General features: G+C 35.2%; 1 protein-coding gene across 1 annotated transcript in view; it reads right to left on the bottom strand.

The window, feature by feature from the left end:
• The window catches only part of side-IV (sidestep IV), a 251,975-nt gene that overhangs the window by 8,925 nt on the left and 222,844 nt on the right, over nt 1-20,206 (bottom strand). Inside the window, exons 5-16 of the mRNA XM_053757521.1 lie at nt 19,304-19,436; nt 18,611-18,819; nt 16,684-16,794; nt 12,370-12,573; nt 11,388-11,539; nt 8,478-8,619; nt 6,431-6,561; nt 5,534-5,693; nt 3,268-3,424; nt 2,498-2,637; nt 1,779-1,915; nt 735-900 (exon numbers count right to left, since the gene is read on the bottom strand). Coding sequence (XP_053613496.1) covers nt 735-900; nt 1,779-1,915; nt 2,498-2,637; nt 3,268-3,424; nt 5,534-5,693; nt 6,431-6,561; nt 8,478-8,619; nt 11,388-11,539; nt 12,370-12,573; nt 16,684-16,794; nt 18,611-18,819; nt 19,304-19,436 — 1,842 coding nt within the window. The remainder of the gene's footprint in view (nt 1-734; nt 901-1,778; nt 1,916-2,497; nt 2,638-3,267; nt 3,425-5,533; nt 5,694-6,430; nt 6,562-8,477; nt 8,620-11,387; nt 11,540-12,369; nt 12,574-16,683; nt 16,795-18,610; nt 18,820-19,303; nt 19,437-20,206) is intronic.

A 20,206-nucleotide genomic window follows, 5' to 3' on the forward strand; every position in this document is an offset into this window, starting at 1 on the left:
CTATGTTACTCTGGGACCCTATTGATAGTACTCCATTAAAGTTGATAGTGCCCAATATGGGCCAAACTCTACTAGTTCCCGGATAAACTTCGATCAAACAATTCTATTATTCAGCGCACTTATTTTTGCATTATAAAATTCTTTAAAACCTATTATTTAGGTGTAAACTGTATCAACCTGTATATCTTTTGTCAAAAATTATATTTGTTTAGATCGCTCAAGGGGTTGGTTGTGGTGCAATATAATTTGTGTTTGGACAAACGAATTTCTAGTGCTTTATTGAAATTTAGCTTCAGAGAGCACAGCATAGGACAGCTCCTGTCGAGTCTGGCCCTTAGTAATTCTACTAGCAAAATTATGCGAACCAAATAACTGTATATAATTTTATTTATTTTTGTAGACTATGAAATACAGACAACAGTATCGTAATGATCTTAATTCCAAAATGAATAGCACTATTTTTTTAATTTTTGAGCAAATGTTATTTATTGATGGTGATTTGAAACAATATTTTATGTTTTTCCTTCCATCCTTGTACATTTCCAGTTTTCATGAGTAAACTAAGAAACTTATCTATTCAAATGCATAGGTATGTATTACAAGGTCAACAAAGGTTACAAAGAAAATGGAATTCACCTAAAAAGATTTAATTACTGATGTTAGCGTTCATTCTCATTAGTTTTACCAAAAAACTCAACCATTGAAGGTTATTCCGATGAATTTTAACAGCATACCAGTAAATTTAGCTTGTCCTTTCAGCGTGACAGTTTCTATCGTGGAGACATCACTCCTGCCCTTGGCGTTGACGGCATACAAGTCGATCCGGTAGCTGACGCCCGGAGGTAGACCCTTGATCTCGAAGTATGGTGGCGTTCGGTTTGTGGAGACGTTGTAACGAACCTGTTTAAAACAACATTCGTACATTACTTATATTCGTATGTTGTGTTAAATTTTGGGATTAATTCAGTATTGTTTCCTTTTGCGATCTCTAGTGTGAATTTGAAGAAAATATCTTCTGTACTGATACAAAACAGTATGAGAGAGAATCAAGACCTTTTTATAATACCCATATTATTTATTTTGAAGATCTGTTCATCTTTTTCAATGGCACTCAGGCACAAAGCAATCAAAGCAAATCAGGAAAAAATACTTTTTTTTAAAGATTTATCCACAGAGATGATATGATCCTCGAATCATATAATTCTTGCTATTGGATTTCTTCTTACGTGTATTTCTATACTAATACCTATTATAAAGAGAAAAGATTTGTATTTTTGTTTGTAATGGATAAACTCACACACTACTAGGCCATTTTGATGAAATTTGGCACAAAGATAGGGGAATCCTTCAGTAATGACGTAGGCGTACATTTTATGAGGGTTTTGCCCGAGCGAAGCTGGGGCGAGCCGATAGTTATATACACAATTTAACAGTGAAATTAAGTACAAAGCCACTACTTATTATTTCTATAGAAATGTCTTCTTAGTTTTTGTTATTTGCTTTATCTATATTACAACCACGACCTCGGTGACGCAGTGGTAAAGTTCTTGCCACTGAACCGAGAGGTCCCGGGTTCGATCCCCGGTCCGGTCATGATGGAAAATGATCTTTTTCTGATTGACCCGGGTCTTGGATGTTTATCATATATGTATTTGTTATAAAATATAGTATCGTTGAGTTAGTATCCCATAACACAAGTCTCGAACTTACTTTGGGGCTAGCTCAATCTGTGTGATTTGTCCTAATGTATTTATATAGGCAAATACTATATAGCTTACAATCAAAGATGGTAGTTCCAATAGCTCCATTAGGAAGGTTTGTGGGAGGCCACCATCGAAGTTCTCCACGCACTCCACGTAGAGTGAGTCGATGCTCTGGTTCGCCACGCTACAGTTCTGGAGGTGGAAGGGTCGCCCTGAGAAGAATATCAAATGTCAATGTATGGATTTATACGTGGGACTACAAATACGAAACTGAAGTTTTGAAAGATGAAACGTGTATATAGTCGGTGAGAAGTCCAAAGTCCACAGGAAGTTTCGATATTTCTATAGTATCAAAAACAAAGGGTCATAGCAGAGAAAATACAGTTTTATAATATTTTCCTACTTGTGCATTTCTTCTTTGGCCTGTTCTTCGATCTCATGAGCGTTTTTCGGTTAAGAAACATATTAGTTCTAAGAAATAATGAGGTAGCTCTTATTAAGTAATACATCGAGAATGGGGGGACGGCTTCATTACAAATAACCATAACTTTAAACCTAAAAATACTCATGAGCGTTAAAAGAGAAAAGATTAGTATTTTTGTTTGTAATGGATAAACTCACACACCTCTAGGCCATTTTGATGAAATTTGCCACAGAGATAGGGGAAACCTTCAGTGATAATGACGTAGGCTATATTTTATGATGGTGTTACCCTAGCGATCCGATAGTTATATACACACGAACGAACTAATTTATATCTATATAGCATTTAAAATTCTGTAGAATCAACGTACCGGCAGCTACCAACTGGAACACACAGGGCACTTTCTGTTGTCCAACGGAGTTCTCTCCGTAACACGCCAGCGTCCCATATTCCATGTCTGTAGTCGGTGTGTAGTTGAGGGTAGAAGTGTGGCCGTAACTGCTGTATAACCTGAAAAAAGGGAGATAACTCATCCTTTGAACGTTCCCTGTAGTTTTGATGTTCTTCGATGGACAGCGTATCGTAGAAATTGTTTGGAGTTCAAAACTTAATGGAAAACAACGTGCTACGTCAGCGCAATGGAGCAATAGAGCCGGCTCTTAGTTCTCTTTAGATAAAAATGTAGATAGTATATCTACCATCTATCCCAGTCTTATTATATATAATATAATACGACTGGGATTTCATCTAAATTGCTATAGATGGATACTGTGGATTACATTATTTGATTGAATTACTGAACCTTTCTATTCAATAACAATTAACAATAATATTTGTTCTTTTTCTATTCGTACTGATGACAACAGGGCATTTTCTTTTATCAAAGTTAATTTTACTACAATATGTTTTTTAATTTTTTTCTTTCTCATCTAAAAAGTGAGTATTTTTCTTTTAATACACAGCAGGGCATTTTCTTTTACTGAAATAAATTTTACAAGAATATGTTTTCTTATTCTTTCTCATCTAAGTAAATGTTTTTGCTACTAATGGTGTTAGATTGAATTCAATTTCTTTTCTTCAAAGTATTAACAAAATTTGTCCCTACAACAGAAACCCAGAATTGTAAAGAAAAAAACTTACTTTGGGGGAATTTCAGTTTGCTCTCCAGAATTGTTGAAGGTCCAGTGGAAGGAGACGAGAGCGGGGTTGGCATCCACTGAGCAGTGGAGGGAGACGGTTTCATGTTTCAACGCTCCGAACAGCTCACCATCTCTTCTCTCAGCGCAAATTGGTGCATCTAAAACAGAATATTTTTATAAACTACGAGGCGACGAGCTAGCAACTTGTCACAATTCGATCTCAATTTCACCAAAGTTTTCGAGATTTGGAGCTTTGGCGTGTGTGATACTGCTATAATTTAATAAGAATAGAAACCCATCCTGACTTCGCTCGGGTTAAAACATATTTTCGTTCATGAATTGGAGATTCTTCTAATAGGCGACGAGTTAGCAGCCTCTCAAAATTTAATCTCAATTTCACCAAAGTTTTCGAGATTTTGAACTCTTTAAGCTTTAGTGTGTGTGATAGTGCTATAATTTAACAAGACTAGAAACCCATCCCGACTTCGCTCAGGTTAAAACATATAAACAAATTTTGGAGAGTGTTATTCAGTCGGATTCTACCCAAGTAAACATTTTTGGATCAAGTGACTGCGGACACAAGACACTGCGGATAAACTATCTTCGATATTGTTATAAAAGTGCAGCAGGGCAGAAATGAAAGATTTAACGACACGGCTCGCAACTATCAAAGTTGAGATTGATATCCTTCCGACCGCGGGCGAAACTTGAGATAATTACGAGGATAATGGAAAAATTAATATCTCGGAGACGTCTTTTGATAAGGGAATAAAGAAAATTAATAGGTAATAATTAGTACTAAAATAATAAAGTTATGAAGCTTATGAACTATTTAAAATGAATAAATTTCAGGTAGTTTTATTTAAGGTTTATATTTACACCATATAATTATATAAATGAATGTACATACATTAAATACATAAATTAATATGAGTATATCAATAAAAATAACTAGATATACAACGCAACAGCAACTGTCGCCGGCGCTTCCGAAACGTCTAACAAAAGAATTTACAGACCCTCTGACTATGTTAAAAAAGAGGCTATTTTTAGAACTACAATAAAGGATTTTAATTTGTCTTCTCTGACTCTTCTTTATGTACCATTTCATTATGAGTGACGGTCGTCAGCACCATAAATTTGTGGTAACTAACATCACAACAACACGCCAACATTTGAATGTCAAAGTGTATCTACATTTTCACCGCAGAATGCGCTAAGTTAAAAGTCCAAAAAATGTATTCTAACTCGTGAAATATTGTTCGTGAAAAGTAGACATTTCCTTTTGTAATGCCACGTCGGGCTGAGCTGACGACGCGTTATACTCAAGGCTCACAGCGTGGCGTGGTTCCAGAAATCCTGACACCCGCTTACACAAAACTTTAAGGCGCGCCGTAAAAATATGGAAATTGTTATAAAAGTTCCGGATAACCGATGTTTTAATGTGTAAAATCGCGATTTTTTTTATACTGTTCGTAAAACGAGTACTGGACAATTGAATTGTCTTTCTTATTATAAGTACCAAATGTTATATAAAAGATGATATTAAAAATAAAAGGTGAATTTATCAACTAGTTTGTGAAATGACGACAAAATATGGAAACGGCAAACACGTCCATTGTCGACGATGTTGTCCAGAAATTAAAAAGAAAGCGTGTATTATATTTCACATAATAGCCTTCTTTCCGCCTAGTCCGACTGCCTTTGTCCTACCGATCGGCGTGGTCCGACTGCCTTTGTCCTACCGATCGGCGTGGTCCGACTGCCTTTGTCCTACCGATCGGCGTGGTCCGACTGCCTTTGTCCTACCGATCGACGTAGTCCGACTGCCTTTGTCCTACCGATCGGATGACATGAACCTTTGTATTTTTAGTCAAGATTCTTAGCCATGAAAAATACGATTATGGCCTGTAAAGAAGTCTGTAGATCGTAAGGCAATATCGACTGTTATTGTTAACAGTGATTTCATTCAAGTTGTCTAAAGGCATCTGATATGACTTTTACCACTAACTACCGCCATCTAGAGGCATGTAGACGTATACACACTAGAGAACTCCACCAATGTGCACCTGCACCTGTGAAACCATTCCTTACGATGTTTCCCTTCATCGGAATCAACTTGGTGGTCTGTGAAAAAAACCTCTACTAAACATGAGTCAGATTGGTATATAAACTCATGTCGCACGAGTGGGATTTGAATCAGGGATCTTCCGATCACAGGCGTACGGCCTTAACCACTGAACGTAAGACAATGACACCAGACTTACATCTAACAAGCAAAGAGACGGGGTTGCTGGTTCCCTTTCCTTCACTATTAGCGGCCATGCACGTGTAGTCTCCCGCGGCGTCCCTCGTCACTCGCTGCAGCACCAGGCTCTGCGCGCTGAGAATGATGCCGGCTGCTTCGTTGTGATAGATCTCGTTGTTCTGTTGAATGAAAAAGATGACTGATCCTTCAAAATCACTTGTTCGTTCAAATCAAGCCTTTATGTAATTTAGGATGATTTAACAGTTCATAGATGAGAGAATGCATTGGATATTTTTTTATTTACTAATTAGTATTTTTGTTATCGGTGAAGCGTGACAGTCTTCTACACTTCGCCCTGTCTGATATTAACAGATCTGTTATATTATTCTCCTCTGATCTCTTACATCGTCCTCCTAATTTTTAATATATGTATAAGACCTATATTTGTTAATTGACGTCCTTGGAGAAAACGCTGCGGTGAAGTTTGTTGCGCCGCTTCTTCACCTGCGCTTTGGAAGCCGGCAGTAGACTTAGTTTAAGTAATATTTTTGACGTCAATAAGTGATGTATATCATCCTAAATTGAATAAAGAATTTTGAATTTGAAAAATTGTCTTCTTCATGATATAAATCTCTTGTTGACGTCAAAAATTTACTTGAAACTAAATATTCTGCTGACTTTCAAAGCGCAGAGGTGAAGAAAAAGCGACATCGAATTACATGTTCCAAATCGATATTTATGCCATTTCATTGAATACTTATTTGTGTACTGATAGGCTACAATAGCATTCCCAAGGAGGGTTGATAACAGGCAGGCGACCGGTAATAAAATCACGATGACTGATGAATGAGCCCGGATATCGTGGCTTCACAGCCCCAAATGCAACGAATAAGTGAAGAGAGAGAAATAGACTTACGCCGTGAAACCACGCAAGCCTGTGGGTCTTAGGGTTCGCTCTCACGGTGCATTCGAAATACACGTCATCTCCTTCTTTTATCTCGTCCGGGTTCAGATTCGACCCCATCCTAAGATCTACCACTGGCACATCTGTAAAGAAATAGCACAGTTTTATCAAGTGGACTTTGAAAACGTAATTTCATTAAATCGTCAGTTACATATATACAGTCTCTCTGTAGAGAAGAAAAAATAAATGTGCATTATAAAATAATAATACAAGTACATAACATAATATACATAACATAATGTGCATATATAGTATGTGAACAATATCTATGGTCGTAATAAATGAAACTCTTGTGTAGTGGCAATTAAAATGTAAATATATATTGGAAACCAAAAATACAACTCAACTATCGGCGGCAATTTTGTTGACAGTGAAAAATATTTGAAATTAGAATAACGTTGTCAACTTATTTCTCTAATACAATTTTGGTGGCCAGTGCAGTTATTTTATTGTTATTTAAATCCTGGACAGTATGATTTTATGGATGTATAATATACTAACATTTGTATATATATTAATACTTTCAAAGTTAACTACTTCTGAGATTCGATGTCCCTTTCAGTTGATTTGGGCTTGGCTTGACGTCATTCTATTATACCACTCGACGCTCGAGGTAGTGACCGCTCAATCAATGTTGTATTTTTTAAGTGAGGGTAACTGCACTGAACACTTATACAAGATACGCAAATCTGTACGCGCATACCGGACAGTGATATTGTTATTTGTTTGTGTTGTTCTCATGTGAAGTGAATTTGTAATTCTTACTGAGAATAAATATCTTAAACCTAAAAAGAAGCTAATAATGGTCAAGATTGGTTGATAAAAACCCCGCGTTGCCAGCCAAAAGTACCCAGCGTTATCATTTACTTTATACTCTTAAAAACTTACTGATATGTTTACAATTACATTTACAACAATTATCATAAATAACATAAATTCATTATAATTCCTATTAAAAGCTTTTTTATCCTGAAATTCCAATATATTCTGACATATCCAATTATTTCTTCTTCATAGTCGTATTCCTCATGGCTGAGGGTCGTGGTTATTACGTGGAATGAAACACACACAATAACTTTCTTGACATTATTAATGGAGTGGTTTGCCATTGCCTTCTCCATTTCAAACACAAGTTAATAGGAATCAACCAGTGTGCAGGTTTCCTCACGATGTTTTCCTTCACCGGTAGCAAGTGGTGGTCGATGAAAACTACTATACATGAGTCAGATTGGTATACAAACTCATGTGGCACGAGTGGGATTCGAACCTGAGACCTTTCGATCCACAGGCGGGCGTCTTAACCATTACACCACCACCGCTTCGATATTTTCACCAATTATTTATCACAATTATAATAACTAGTTTGTCGAATTTCATAAAAAATACTGCAATTTGTTTTCCTATATAAGGCAGCAATTATTTCTAATTGGACGAATGTGGTTTGGTAATTTTAGAATATGTACATTGCTTTAGCATGATTAAATTAAAACAACGTAACGAGGTGGTTCCCTTTGTTGTGCGATAATAAAGAGATATTGTTATTTTTTTTAAACACCTACCTTAAATACCTATATTAAGATTAATTAACTTCAGATGTCGATAATTTTTATTAGGAAATTTTGACTCCAGACTCAGATATATTGTAATCTATGCTATTATTATAAACGTAAGCGTTTGTGAGTTTGTATGTGTGAGGCGGGTAATCTCCGAATCGATTTCAAAAATTCTTTAATTATTAGTAAGGCATATTATCCAAGATTGCTATAGGCTATATTTTATCTCAAAATTCCCACGGGAGCGAGGCTCAGGGCAACATCTAGTGTTATATATAATATATATAAATACGCATATTGCAAAAACATAATTGTTTACATGCTTAAAGATCATATAGTTTCACTTAGTTATTATATTAACAGTCCTAACTCATAAGAAAAAAATCCTATGTACTTAACGAACACGCAATTTTTGACTGGCAAATATAGGAAGAGAATATACTAACAATGCACGTTCAGCCTCCACTTATCCTCGATGGCGGAGTCGACTATATGTTTGTTTTCCGCCCTGCATGTCAGGAACCTGCCGTCGTCCTCCACACTCGGCACTAAGCTGAGCACGCTTAGTGTCTCGTTGTTTTCTGAGAACTGTGAACAATGTTTATATCGTGAATTCCAAGACTTTGAAATCCCTCGTGTGTACCCTAACGTAGTCACTGACGCAGTACTGAGGGTCTGAAACTAGGTTAAATATCGTAAAACTATTTGTTTAACTCATAATGAATAAATAAATATATAGGGGACAAACCACATTGATTGAGTTTGCCCCAAAGTAAGATCGAGACTTGATATGGAATACTAACTCAATTTTAGTATATTCTATAACATAAACAAATATGGAAAAACATCCAAGGCCCAGGTCTATTTGAAAAAGAAAACCCGGGACCTCCAGTTTAGCAGTAGTGTCATGTAGTTTAGATGTACTTGTATGGCCATTACAGCTTCACATGCGAATAACATTGTCGAATTCAGACGCTTGTTACTTGTCTCCTAGATCTTTTTTTATACTATTAAACAGAAAATAGGCTTGCAGCCTATCTGATGGGGAGTAGTCACCGCAGTCTATGGAAGCCTGCAACACGAGGGGTGACACACTCACTTAGTCAACTTTGTGGCCTGGGATCTTTTGCCGCAGATCTTCAAGTGCAGCCTAATTTGAATATTATCGTTTCAACAGGAATTAACCCTTAAAAGGTTCTTCTTTCTCATAATCTTTAATTAATTTAACGCCATATGGTTTTAGATCTTTTGCCGCAGATCTTCAAGTGCAACCTAATTTGAACCTTATCGTTTCAACACGAATTAACCCTTAAATGGTTCTTCTTCCTCATAATCTTTAATTAATTTGACGCCATATGGTTTTACTAAACTTACTTAAAATGTCTCTAGGATCTTTAATTTACTAAAATATATTCGTATTAAACGCTACCGCAGCCGCTTGAATAATTACAGTAATAAAAAAACGTCTACCATCTGTTCCGTACATTAAATATTATTAACAAAAAGTTTTCCGCGTTAATTAAAGGAAAAACCAACTGTCATCCTTCTGTAATCCATCAGGGGCCATCTTCAAACGATCACAATGGCCACTTGGCATAAAAACTGAGGAGGGTAGAATAGACATACCCACAGAGACCCCATGGCGTCATTTCATTATTACAAAATGCCTTATTCTAAAATTCCTTTAGAATTTTATAATACAGAGGTTATATTCAATATTACTTTTTTTTTCATATAATTTGACAAAGTACGTACTTAAGTATACAACTGTCAATTTATATATATAAAATCTCTTGCGTTACCGAGTGACTGACTGAGAGACAACGCATAGACGAAACTACTAGGCGTAGAAAGCTGAAATATAGGTGTGTAGGTTCTCGAGGAGTGTAGGGGAGCACTAAGAAAGAATTTCCTGAAATTCCCACGGGAATCGGATTATTACTCACATACAAAGTTGTGGGAAAAAGCTAATTATTTTATAATTACCACGCTAAATGTGACGATTTTAGGTGAAATTTTTCGACGGCGGATTTTAGGTGAAATTATAAAAATATATATAGCTACGGCTCTCTCTGTGTATCAAAGATTTTACAAACAAATAATACTTGTACAAATTGTTTAACTAATTTTGTAATAAGTATTCGACGCGAATTTTCTTTCTTCTGATGAAAAAATGTTATTCCACGGGGATTGAACTAGTTTATCAAACATATTAAAAGAGTCGTTATAATTATGAAGATCTTATATAGATCTTACGTATTTAATTTCTGACGATATAAAAAATAACACAAAAAATATTAACCAGTAAACATGAATTCCAGAAAATTCAGTAACATTTAATTTTTTCAATGAAAAGCTTAACGAAGTTCATAAAGTGAGAGGCGTCGTCAAAAACAGGGTTTTCATTGCTTACTCAGAGACCCTTAATAACCGCAAAACAATGGCAAACATTTTGCGTACTGCAAAAATAACGGGAAAATCTAATAATTAAAATACAATAGAACGGCGCAGAATAAAAGAAACGCTGTCACCAGTAAGAAATATTATGACAAAAGATTCACAAAGCTATGAATTGTTTGAGGAAGTTATTTAGAGAAAAGAACTAAATTTCAATAGGATAAAAGAAATTGCTGAGGAAAAACTAGAGAAAGGACGAAATTGCGTTTACACTTGTTGAAAACATGTTTTTTTCAGTTTCTGTTTTATAATTAACATTAAAGTTAACATAGATCCATTGTTTGTGGAAGCTTACAGGAAGGTAATGTTATTTCTTGAAACTTTTTCCGGAAAATAATAAAAATAAAACGAAACAAGCGATATTAAAAATGTTGTCTTTGTATTTTCTCTTTGTTAAAATGAGATTCGGTAAACATTCGGCTTTGCGTACTCGATTTTTTGTTTTTATATAAATTTTATTCTAGTTTAAATGCATTTCTAATTAATTTCCACTGGAAGTTAAAACATTATAAGACTTGTTTCAATAGCCGCTGTGCTAATCCTATCCTAATATTATAAATGCGAAAGTAAGTTCGTTTGTCACCTCCTCAAGCTATCTACTTAACCAATCTTATTGAAATTTTACATACATGTAGTTTGATGTATGGAGAAGGACATAGGGTATCTTTCATCCCGGAAAAAATACTATTCCGTGGGAAATACACGCGGGCGAAGCCGCGAGTAAAAACTAGTAAAACGACTCAAGTTATTTTAAATCCCATGGATTTAAAATAACACATTATGATCGTTTATTTCAGAAAATCAATAAATAAAAAAAGATTTTCAGGCTGCCGTTTTATATACTCTCATTTCAAGATTTTGAGTATTGAATTAGTTAATAATGAATTAAGGTCTCTTACATTCTTGGCCATCCTCTTCAGCTGCCGGCTGTTCTTCCACCACGTCACCAACGCCTCTGGTCTGGAGCCGGTTGTCTTGCATTCAATCTCGTATCTCTTGTCAGCAGAAACTTGCTTTTCTTTGGTTAGTATCGTCACAGTTATAGGTTTTACTGTAACAATAATTAGGGCTTAACACAAGCAGTTAAAATGTTGAGATAGAAGGAAGTGAGCATGTCGGGAATTTTAAAGAAGAAACAAATAGTGTGATTATTTAAATAAATAAATATATAGATACTGCTGTAATAAAAAAAAAGAAGAATATTTTTTTGGTGAATTTTTAGGTTAATCATGAAGATTGCACTGTACGAATTACAAATATACCAATTAAATACGCACTTCACTTAAATCCTGTACACTTCTAAGATACATATTTTATGTAACTACTCACTAATCAAATTAATATTCCTAATCAATCAGCATGAGGCTTTGCCTAATGATAAATAACTGCTCAAGTTTCATCGACCGTCGTCTTTCAAAACTATAATCTCGACCTACAAAATCTATAACGTTCTAAGTTTACAACTTCTGAAATTAATATTGAGAAATTTGGAAACTGTCGAAAGTAGTTCCATCTTGCAACTGTTATTTCATAAAGCTATAGAATAAGTAATTCAAGGGTTGGCCAAGTCGTCCACATTTATCATACGAAAATTTTAACTCGATAGTAGATTACAAAGTAGGTAAATTTTAGGCAGCATTATGAGAACATTTCAAAAAACTGCTCAATTACATTCAACTGATCAATCAACCTAATTAATACGCAGTCACAATTTTCCCATTTAGAATAAGCTAGATTTCCAAAAACTTGATATAGAAAATATGGCTATTAATATACCAAAACTAATTATTTATTTTAGCTATAACAATAAATGTAACGCCAAACACGCCTAATTACTAAAAAAAGAACATTTGCGAAATATCACGATTTTATGATACTCACAATTGATATCAAGTATCAAGACTTTGGTTTCCGGTGGCGCTAGATTGGTGTTGGACGCTTGGCACACAAGCCTCGCATTGAGATGTTGGCGGCCAACATTAGGGAACGTCAGCGTGTTGACGGTCACCCCGTCTTGTCTCTGGTCGAACGAATCGTCTATGACAACGTTCTCGAGGTACCACGTCACTCGTGGTCGAGGTTTACCTGTGGACAATTCAATGTTAGTAAATTTTTTAACATGCTTTAGTTTATATGTCGAAGTAGGTATATTCTTACTAGCTACGCCACGGCTTATCTCTAGTAAGGAGTTTCAGGATAAAAAAAATACCTATGTACTATGTACTTAATACATAAAACACGTGATCTAATTTTCATCAAAATATGTTCATATTTTTAGTAGATTTTGCTTTATTGAGTAACAAATATCTTCACTTAGTCACACATGTACAAACTTTGAAATTTATATAGTACTAACTGTGCACTGGGGTTACGTGGAAATTTCTTAAACAAACATACACATATACATCCAAAATTTCGCATGTATAATATTAGTAGGAAGTGAAGTATGGTTGCTTTTCTTCTTTGTCTCAAAAGTGCCTGTTCGGCTACAAGGTTGGCTTCGCGTAGCAAATATTCTACCTTTGTGTGTAGAGTACACTAGGTTCATTCTTATAACTTTGATATGGGATCTGTAAGTGATCTTTCCTGATGTTTCAAACGAAAATGCTAATTGGGAAAATGCTTACTCCTGAATACCCAAACCTAATAAGTAAATCGAGAATGATTGATGTATGACTAGATTCAAAGCACGCTATTGATTTATTTATTAAACTTTCTTATTTACATTGTAACGAGTACTTTACACAAACAAATGGCGAACTAACTATCCCCCAGCTGACCATTGGGACAAATAGTAAAAATTTTATGGTACAAAAAAGAAAATGTAAGTCTAATATAAACTTTATACTTCAATGTAATAATAATTTGATTATATTTTGTTTGGATTATATTTAGTAAAAAAAAGTATTTTGAGCTTAATAATACAACAAATAAATAATTTCTTTTATTTCAGACAACATAACAAAGTAAACATAACCAAATGACTTAATGGCCATATCATATCATAAACAAACATATGGAATGGCGAGTATGATTCATATGCTATTGTAAACTTTCTCATGAAAATTACTACCATATTTATCTCTTCATATAACGTCGTTGCTTGCCGTCGACATCCGTTGATTGTTATATATACCAGTATATAGTAGTTTAAGCATTAAATAAAAAAAAATAAGGACAAATCACACAGATTGAGTTAGCCCCAAAGTAAGTTCGAGACTTGTGTTATGGGATACTAACTCAATGATACTATATTACTAATACATATAGATAAACATCCAAGACAAGTTTAGAGGAAAGTACTTTACCACTGCGCCACCGAGGTCGTCATTGAGAATTACTTATATGTAATCTATCTATTTATGCTTATAATAAAACTGTAAGTAGGCTATGTTTATTCGCGCATAACGTTTAAACTGGTTTTCACAGTTTTATAGCAAAGAGTCGCGGGCGAAGTCGCGGGCGAAGTCACGGGAAAAGCTGGTAAGAAATTTATATTTATATATAGCAAACATGACAACCATTATACAGTACTATGTTCTGGTAAATATACGCAACTATTATGTATTCGGCTCAATCCCTAGTTCCTCACGTCGCGGCGTCAGTTCAAATCAATTTATGGAGACGAAGACATTGTCCAATGCACTAATTATATTAATTATCTACAGTAACTATTGTATCAAATCAGTGGACAGACAAATGGACTACGGGTGGTCTAACCCAAGATATAGCTATTATCGTATAGTAAATATTGAGAATACAGAAGGAATAATGGAAGTTAGAGTAAAGCTGTAACTGAGTGGTACCCCAGAACTGGAAAACGGAGCGTAGGACATCCGGCGGCTAGATGGATCGATGATGTAAAGGAAATTGCTGGCAACAACTGGATGGGGATGGCCCAGGACAGAGATGGTTGGCGGAGACGGAAGGAGGCCTATGCCCAGCAGTGGGTCACGGAGGGCTGCAGATGATGATGATGATGAAATATTATGACTTCGAGACAATGGGATCACTTACGGTGAAATTTTAGATAATCAAAATAATTATAGCCCAGAATCATACACAATTTTTATATTATTTTCATAGAATGAAACAGGCGTATTTATTATGTGCGCCTATCTATGTTGTGTCTACACGTGTATAAATTACGAAATAAATGATTATAATTATGATATTCATCTTCAAATTCAATTTGTGGTTAGTTTTTCGTATACAACGATAATATTCCCCGGCATTGAATGAACATTTGTCTGTTAAATCATCCTTATTGGTTATTCTAACATATTTTTGAAATATTAGCATTATGATTTAAAATATCAACAGTATTTATTGATAAGATGTAGGATAACCAAAGTGACTCATCGCGTAAATTACCACTAGACAAACAGTAAACGCAATCAAAACACTTGATGCATCGATTACCACGTTTAATTGGCCCACCCGTAATAACTCAAAAATTACAAACACAAAGTTTTTAATCTACCGCGATCATAATTTCTATTGACAGTCGATGTAGGTGTTTAATGATAGTCAATCGTCTATTCAACTCGATTATGATGGCACCGATAACACAATCGATTTTATACGTGTCGATTGCCCGATTCCGTCGAATCGATTCTATTGGGTATTCTAGGAACGCGATGGTCGGATTTGAAATCGAATGACAGTGATATTACTTTACGAGAGTATTTTATAAGCTGTGAATTTGTAGCGGGATAAGTTTGCAGTTATTCGAGAAGATTTCGCTCTGCTAAGAACTGGATCTTTATGGTGTCTGTCGAGAGATTCTTGGAGAAAATGTTAAGTCTTTTTCATTTTGCTGACTTTCATCACTAAACGTAATTTAGCCAATGTTAAATTAACATTAAGTACTTTTTATGTATTTTGCATGGAATCTAAAAGTGATCACTAAAATTATCTAAGCAGAGCAAAAGCAGTTTTCGCCATTATATAAGGAAAGGACGAATTTCAAAACAATTTGGCAGACTATTAAAATAAAAAAATTGGTTGCCAAAATTTATCTTACAAACATTTCTATCTCCAAATTTCTGTGGACGGTTCTAAACTTAGCGTTTTTCTAAATTCTAGATAAAGAAGACTAAATTGAGACACTCAAATCATTCTTATCTAGAAATTTCTGTGCTGTAACCTAAACGTACATGAAACCTTAGTAAATTATTCCACACAGGTTCGTTCACGCGTTCGGCCATCTGTCTTGTTGACAGGTTATCAAGATCCACAAATGTTGAATTGTATTTAACGTCAACATTAAAGATTACAGTCGCTGATATTTCGATGGAAGGGTCGCGTTAGTGGAGGGTTAACTCAATATGTACAGTGACGTAGAGATTATGGTCTATGAAAAACTCATTAAGAGTCGCGCTGAATTGGGGCACGTTATTTTGTGGTGTGTAGTTTATCAATTAAATTTGTGCTGTGTGCAATGATTTCAAAAAGTTTTATTTGTTTCATTATATTCGGGTTATGTTCGGGTTAAACCTTGTGGTGTCTAAAGCTGAGTTATTTATAATATTACCTACTTCAACCTCACTGATGAACGTGGTATCGAAGATTATGTTTACATGCATTAAATATGCTAAGAATTTGTAATAAAATTATTAGACAATGTACCATTGTGTTTCCACATTTAATTCACAGAAATCGTGTTTATTCTTAATTTTTTTGAGGTAGCTATAATTTATTACCTGTTTCAACTTGGCAGTTGAATATTACATAGGTTATATAAGTTGTATGTATGTTCACAGATATCGGATTTTATTTAAAGTTGTTAAGTTATAATTATAACATTATCTCCTTCGACTTCGCATGATGGTTCTTGTAGCGGGAGCTAGTTGATTATGTTCGACCGCCACAAAGGGAAGATCTTCCCGCCAGGCTAGGTGTTGCGCCTGGGGAACCGCACGCGACAGACGGTGTCATGTCAGAGGTTGTATTTATGCTTCCAATCGAAAACGCACTGTCTGCGCGGTCTAGGCTTGTTAGCTGTCCATAGTGAGTCGACCGTCGTGCCATCTGTCCGTAGTGTCCTGAATCACTTGTGTGGCTTGTCATTCGTTGCGCTTGGTCGGCTTTTTACATCTGCGCCGTTGTGCATGTGGCGTGGTAGATGTCGCCACAGTTCCATGGTGATCACAGATTGTATTTATTTTTAAGCTTTTGTAATAATAATATTACCTCCTTCGACTTCGCAGCTGAGCATGACATTGGAGCCCTCATTGTAAGGCTCCACCAGCTTCGTGCGGTCCCGCCGGTCCGAATCGTATATGGTCGGCCGACTCGGCGGAACTGAAACACAAAAATATATTACTACATTGTTATCTAGACTGGATTGCGGTAATGATAATTCATAATGTTTATTTTTGTTAGACATGGGTATACAATACATACAATAAGTCTTATATTGGAATACATAGCGCGCCGTGCTGCGCCGTCAGCCATACAAAATTGGTCTTACTTATACAATGTAATGGTTGCAAATTCAAATTATACTGGTAGCATAGCCTCTTTCATTATTATTTTTCTATTTATATTAAATTGTCAGACATGACTCGTCCACAGAATAATAAGTTTTGTCAATTAAGAATAGAAACAGTAATCTTTTGAAAGGTTTTATTTCTCTGCAAGTCCTAATTTGTGTCGGTAGTTTATTAAAAAGTTTTGGCGCCATTGCGTAATACTTTTGTGCATGAACGTGGTTTTAGTTGCAGAAAGATGAAGTTTGCCTGAGCGACGTTGACTTTCCACTCGTTTAAATCAATTCAAATTGGAATTTACAAAAACACATACATCATAGATGTATAGGCAGGGAAATGTAAGAATTTTCAAGGTTCAAAAGAAAGGTTTGCATGATTCCCTTTGGTTGAGATGACATATGGCTCAGATGCTTTTTTTTGCGCTTGCGCAGAATACATCTTTGTTGCTGGTAGCATTTACCCAAAATATTGTTCCGCCTCTTAACATGGAGGGTACATAAGCATGATACGCTCCTTGTAAAGCATTTTGGTTGGCAATTTTACCTAAGATGTGTAAAGCATATATGAGAACTTATGCAGCTTCGTACAGACATTTTTTATTTGCGATATTATTTAACATCTTTTAGCCTTTTTTGTTAGGTATAGGGTGTTATTAGGGTATAGGTTTGAGGCAATTAAGTTTAATAAAGCAGAAAACACGGTTTCTGCCGTAGAATAGGACCACTGTATATTTTTTAAACAAATGGTGACTAAGGTTTTGATGTAAGGCATGGCACTGATCTAATTTCAGAGCCAAATCAAATTTAACAGTTGCCTGCTATGATGGAGAGAGACCAATTGAAAATATATTAATATAGAACTGGGTATATGATACGATCTCATTTCATTTTGAACTTACATGTCATATGCCCAAGATTCAATTTTAAAATAAAAGGGCTGTTACCTACCTAGTTTCATTACAATTAAAAATACAATCATTCTTTCCTTCATAAAAATATAACCTCAATCCACTAAGAAATGAATAAAGAAATACTATAAACAAAGGAATCCGTAACACACAAGATGTTATCGCAGTAATAGTGCTAATTAGTAAACGCCACTGCTGGCGTAACAGACGGACAAACATACGTACAGATATGTATAGGTGAGTAGGTAACATGCAAGGAAATGTAGGACAATGGAACAGAACATTAACCATTATTTCCGCGTTATTGGAAATACATTTTTCGGGAATTCAGTTTTCGGCTTCATGATTATTCTGCTTCCATTTATATGCATAAAATAAATTCCGAGTAATTGATAATTTATAAAAATGTTACAAATGAAATGTCAATACTTTAGAATTATTTCGATGTGCGTAACTCCATTTGAAATATCATCCGGAACAAATAAAAATAATGGTTCGAGCTAGGTTAGTTCATTATTAGTTTGAGCGTGAAACTAAACAAGCTATAATTACTATAAGCGTTTTTTCAACTTAGGATATAATTTAACCATTTTATATTGCATAGAAAATGACAAAGATCTTTAATTTAAAAATACTTTTATATAAAAATTGGATTTCGTACTTATACATACCGACCTTAAGTAAAATGAAGAAGATGACGAAAATCTGATGCTATACTTACTTATAACAGTAAAATTAACTTTCAAATTTCTAGTTGGCGAATTCTTGAAGTCTACCCTACATCTGTAGACGCCAGCGTCCACTGCCGCTACATTGTCTATCATGAGGACGGCAGGGTTGGCGCCTCCTCGGAAAAAGGCCCGGTTCCCGAAGACCACCGGGGAAGACCATAGCTTCGGCTGGGCCATGGAGCGACCTCGGATGTCGTAGCTGGAAAAAACTCTTTGTGTTAAAAAAAATTCAGAATTCTTTGTTGTTTTACAAAAATCTTAATAACTCCAGTTGCAAGGGTCAAGGTCAAGGGTCAAGACAAGTCTCGTTGTTTCGATACATTGTCATTGCATTTTAAAGAATAAACCAAAATTGTTTGCTTTTGTCTAGTAACTTTATGAAGGTTCAATTAGTGGTAATTTCTCCAAACTACATAGTTCTGTTAGGTACCTTATTTTTAGACATTTTTATAGTTGTGTCTTTATTGCTATCAGTTTCTTATAGATATAAAAATTAAATATTGTTTTCAGAGTCCCAGCCCTACACATGTTTCTTTGCTATACAAAGCGTTTCGTTCAGCATTATTGTAGCGTAATCGCTACAAATGCTGAAAATTGTCAATTACTATGATTTAATTATCCTATCTTTTGTATCAATCTATTGAAACTTTCTTTTAACATCAATAATTGTATAGTTTTCATACCTATACAGTGGTTCTCCGTCCAGGTCTTTGAACCACAGCACCATGACGACATCATCCTCAGCATTAAGCGGCTGGATGTCGCAGGGTAAAGACGCTTTCTTTCCCAACACGCCTTGCACATCGGACGTTGGCACTGTGGAGCAAAACGAAAATTTAATTATCACAAATATGAGGTCATTATAATAATTATCCGCGACACTAGGGACTGATGCGTAAGATTTTAATCTTAAAATTTAGTTATTTGCCTTTATAGACATAAAAACAGACAGAAATTAGACAATTTCTGCACGGCACATAACACAAAAGTTGATTTCACCTTTTCATTACGGCAAACAACCACAACAACGTGACCACAACACGCCAAGTCAGTTTTCTTTGCGAAACCTCCCTCTTTTCACACTAATTACTTTGTTTAATGCAAATCCTAGTAATTAAGGTAACGTTTACTGGACTTACAACTTATTTAGCATAATTATGGATAGAAACATTTGCAACGGTATTTAGAAATTCTCAGCAAATTCTTTTGTTTATGAAGTCATATAACTATGTCGTATATAATTTAATATTTTTGTAGCGGTGGTGGTGTAATGGTTAAGATGCTCGCCTGTAGATCGAAAGGTCCCAGGTTCGAATCCTACTCGTGCCACATGAGCTTCAATCAAGCAATCTGACTCATGTATAGTTGTTTTCATCGACCACCACTTGCTTCCGGTGAAGGAAAACAATCGTGAGGAAACCTGCACACTGGTTGATTATTAACTTGTGTGTGAAATGGAGAAAGCAATGGCAAACCGCTCCATTACTAATGCCAAGAAAGTTGTTGTGCGTGTTTAATTTCATGTAATGACCACGACCCTCAGCCATGAGGAATACGACTATGAAGAAGAATATATTTTTTAAAAT

Source organism: Plodia interpunctella, chromosome 17 (assembly GCF_027563975.2).
Source record: "Plodia interpunctella isolate USDA-ARS_2022_Savannah chromosome 17, ilPloInte3.2, whole genome shotgun sequence".
Lineage (NCBI taxonomy): Eukaryota > Metazoa > Arthropoda > Insecta > Lepidoptera > Pyralidae > Plodia > Plodia interpunctella.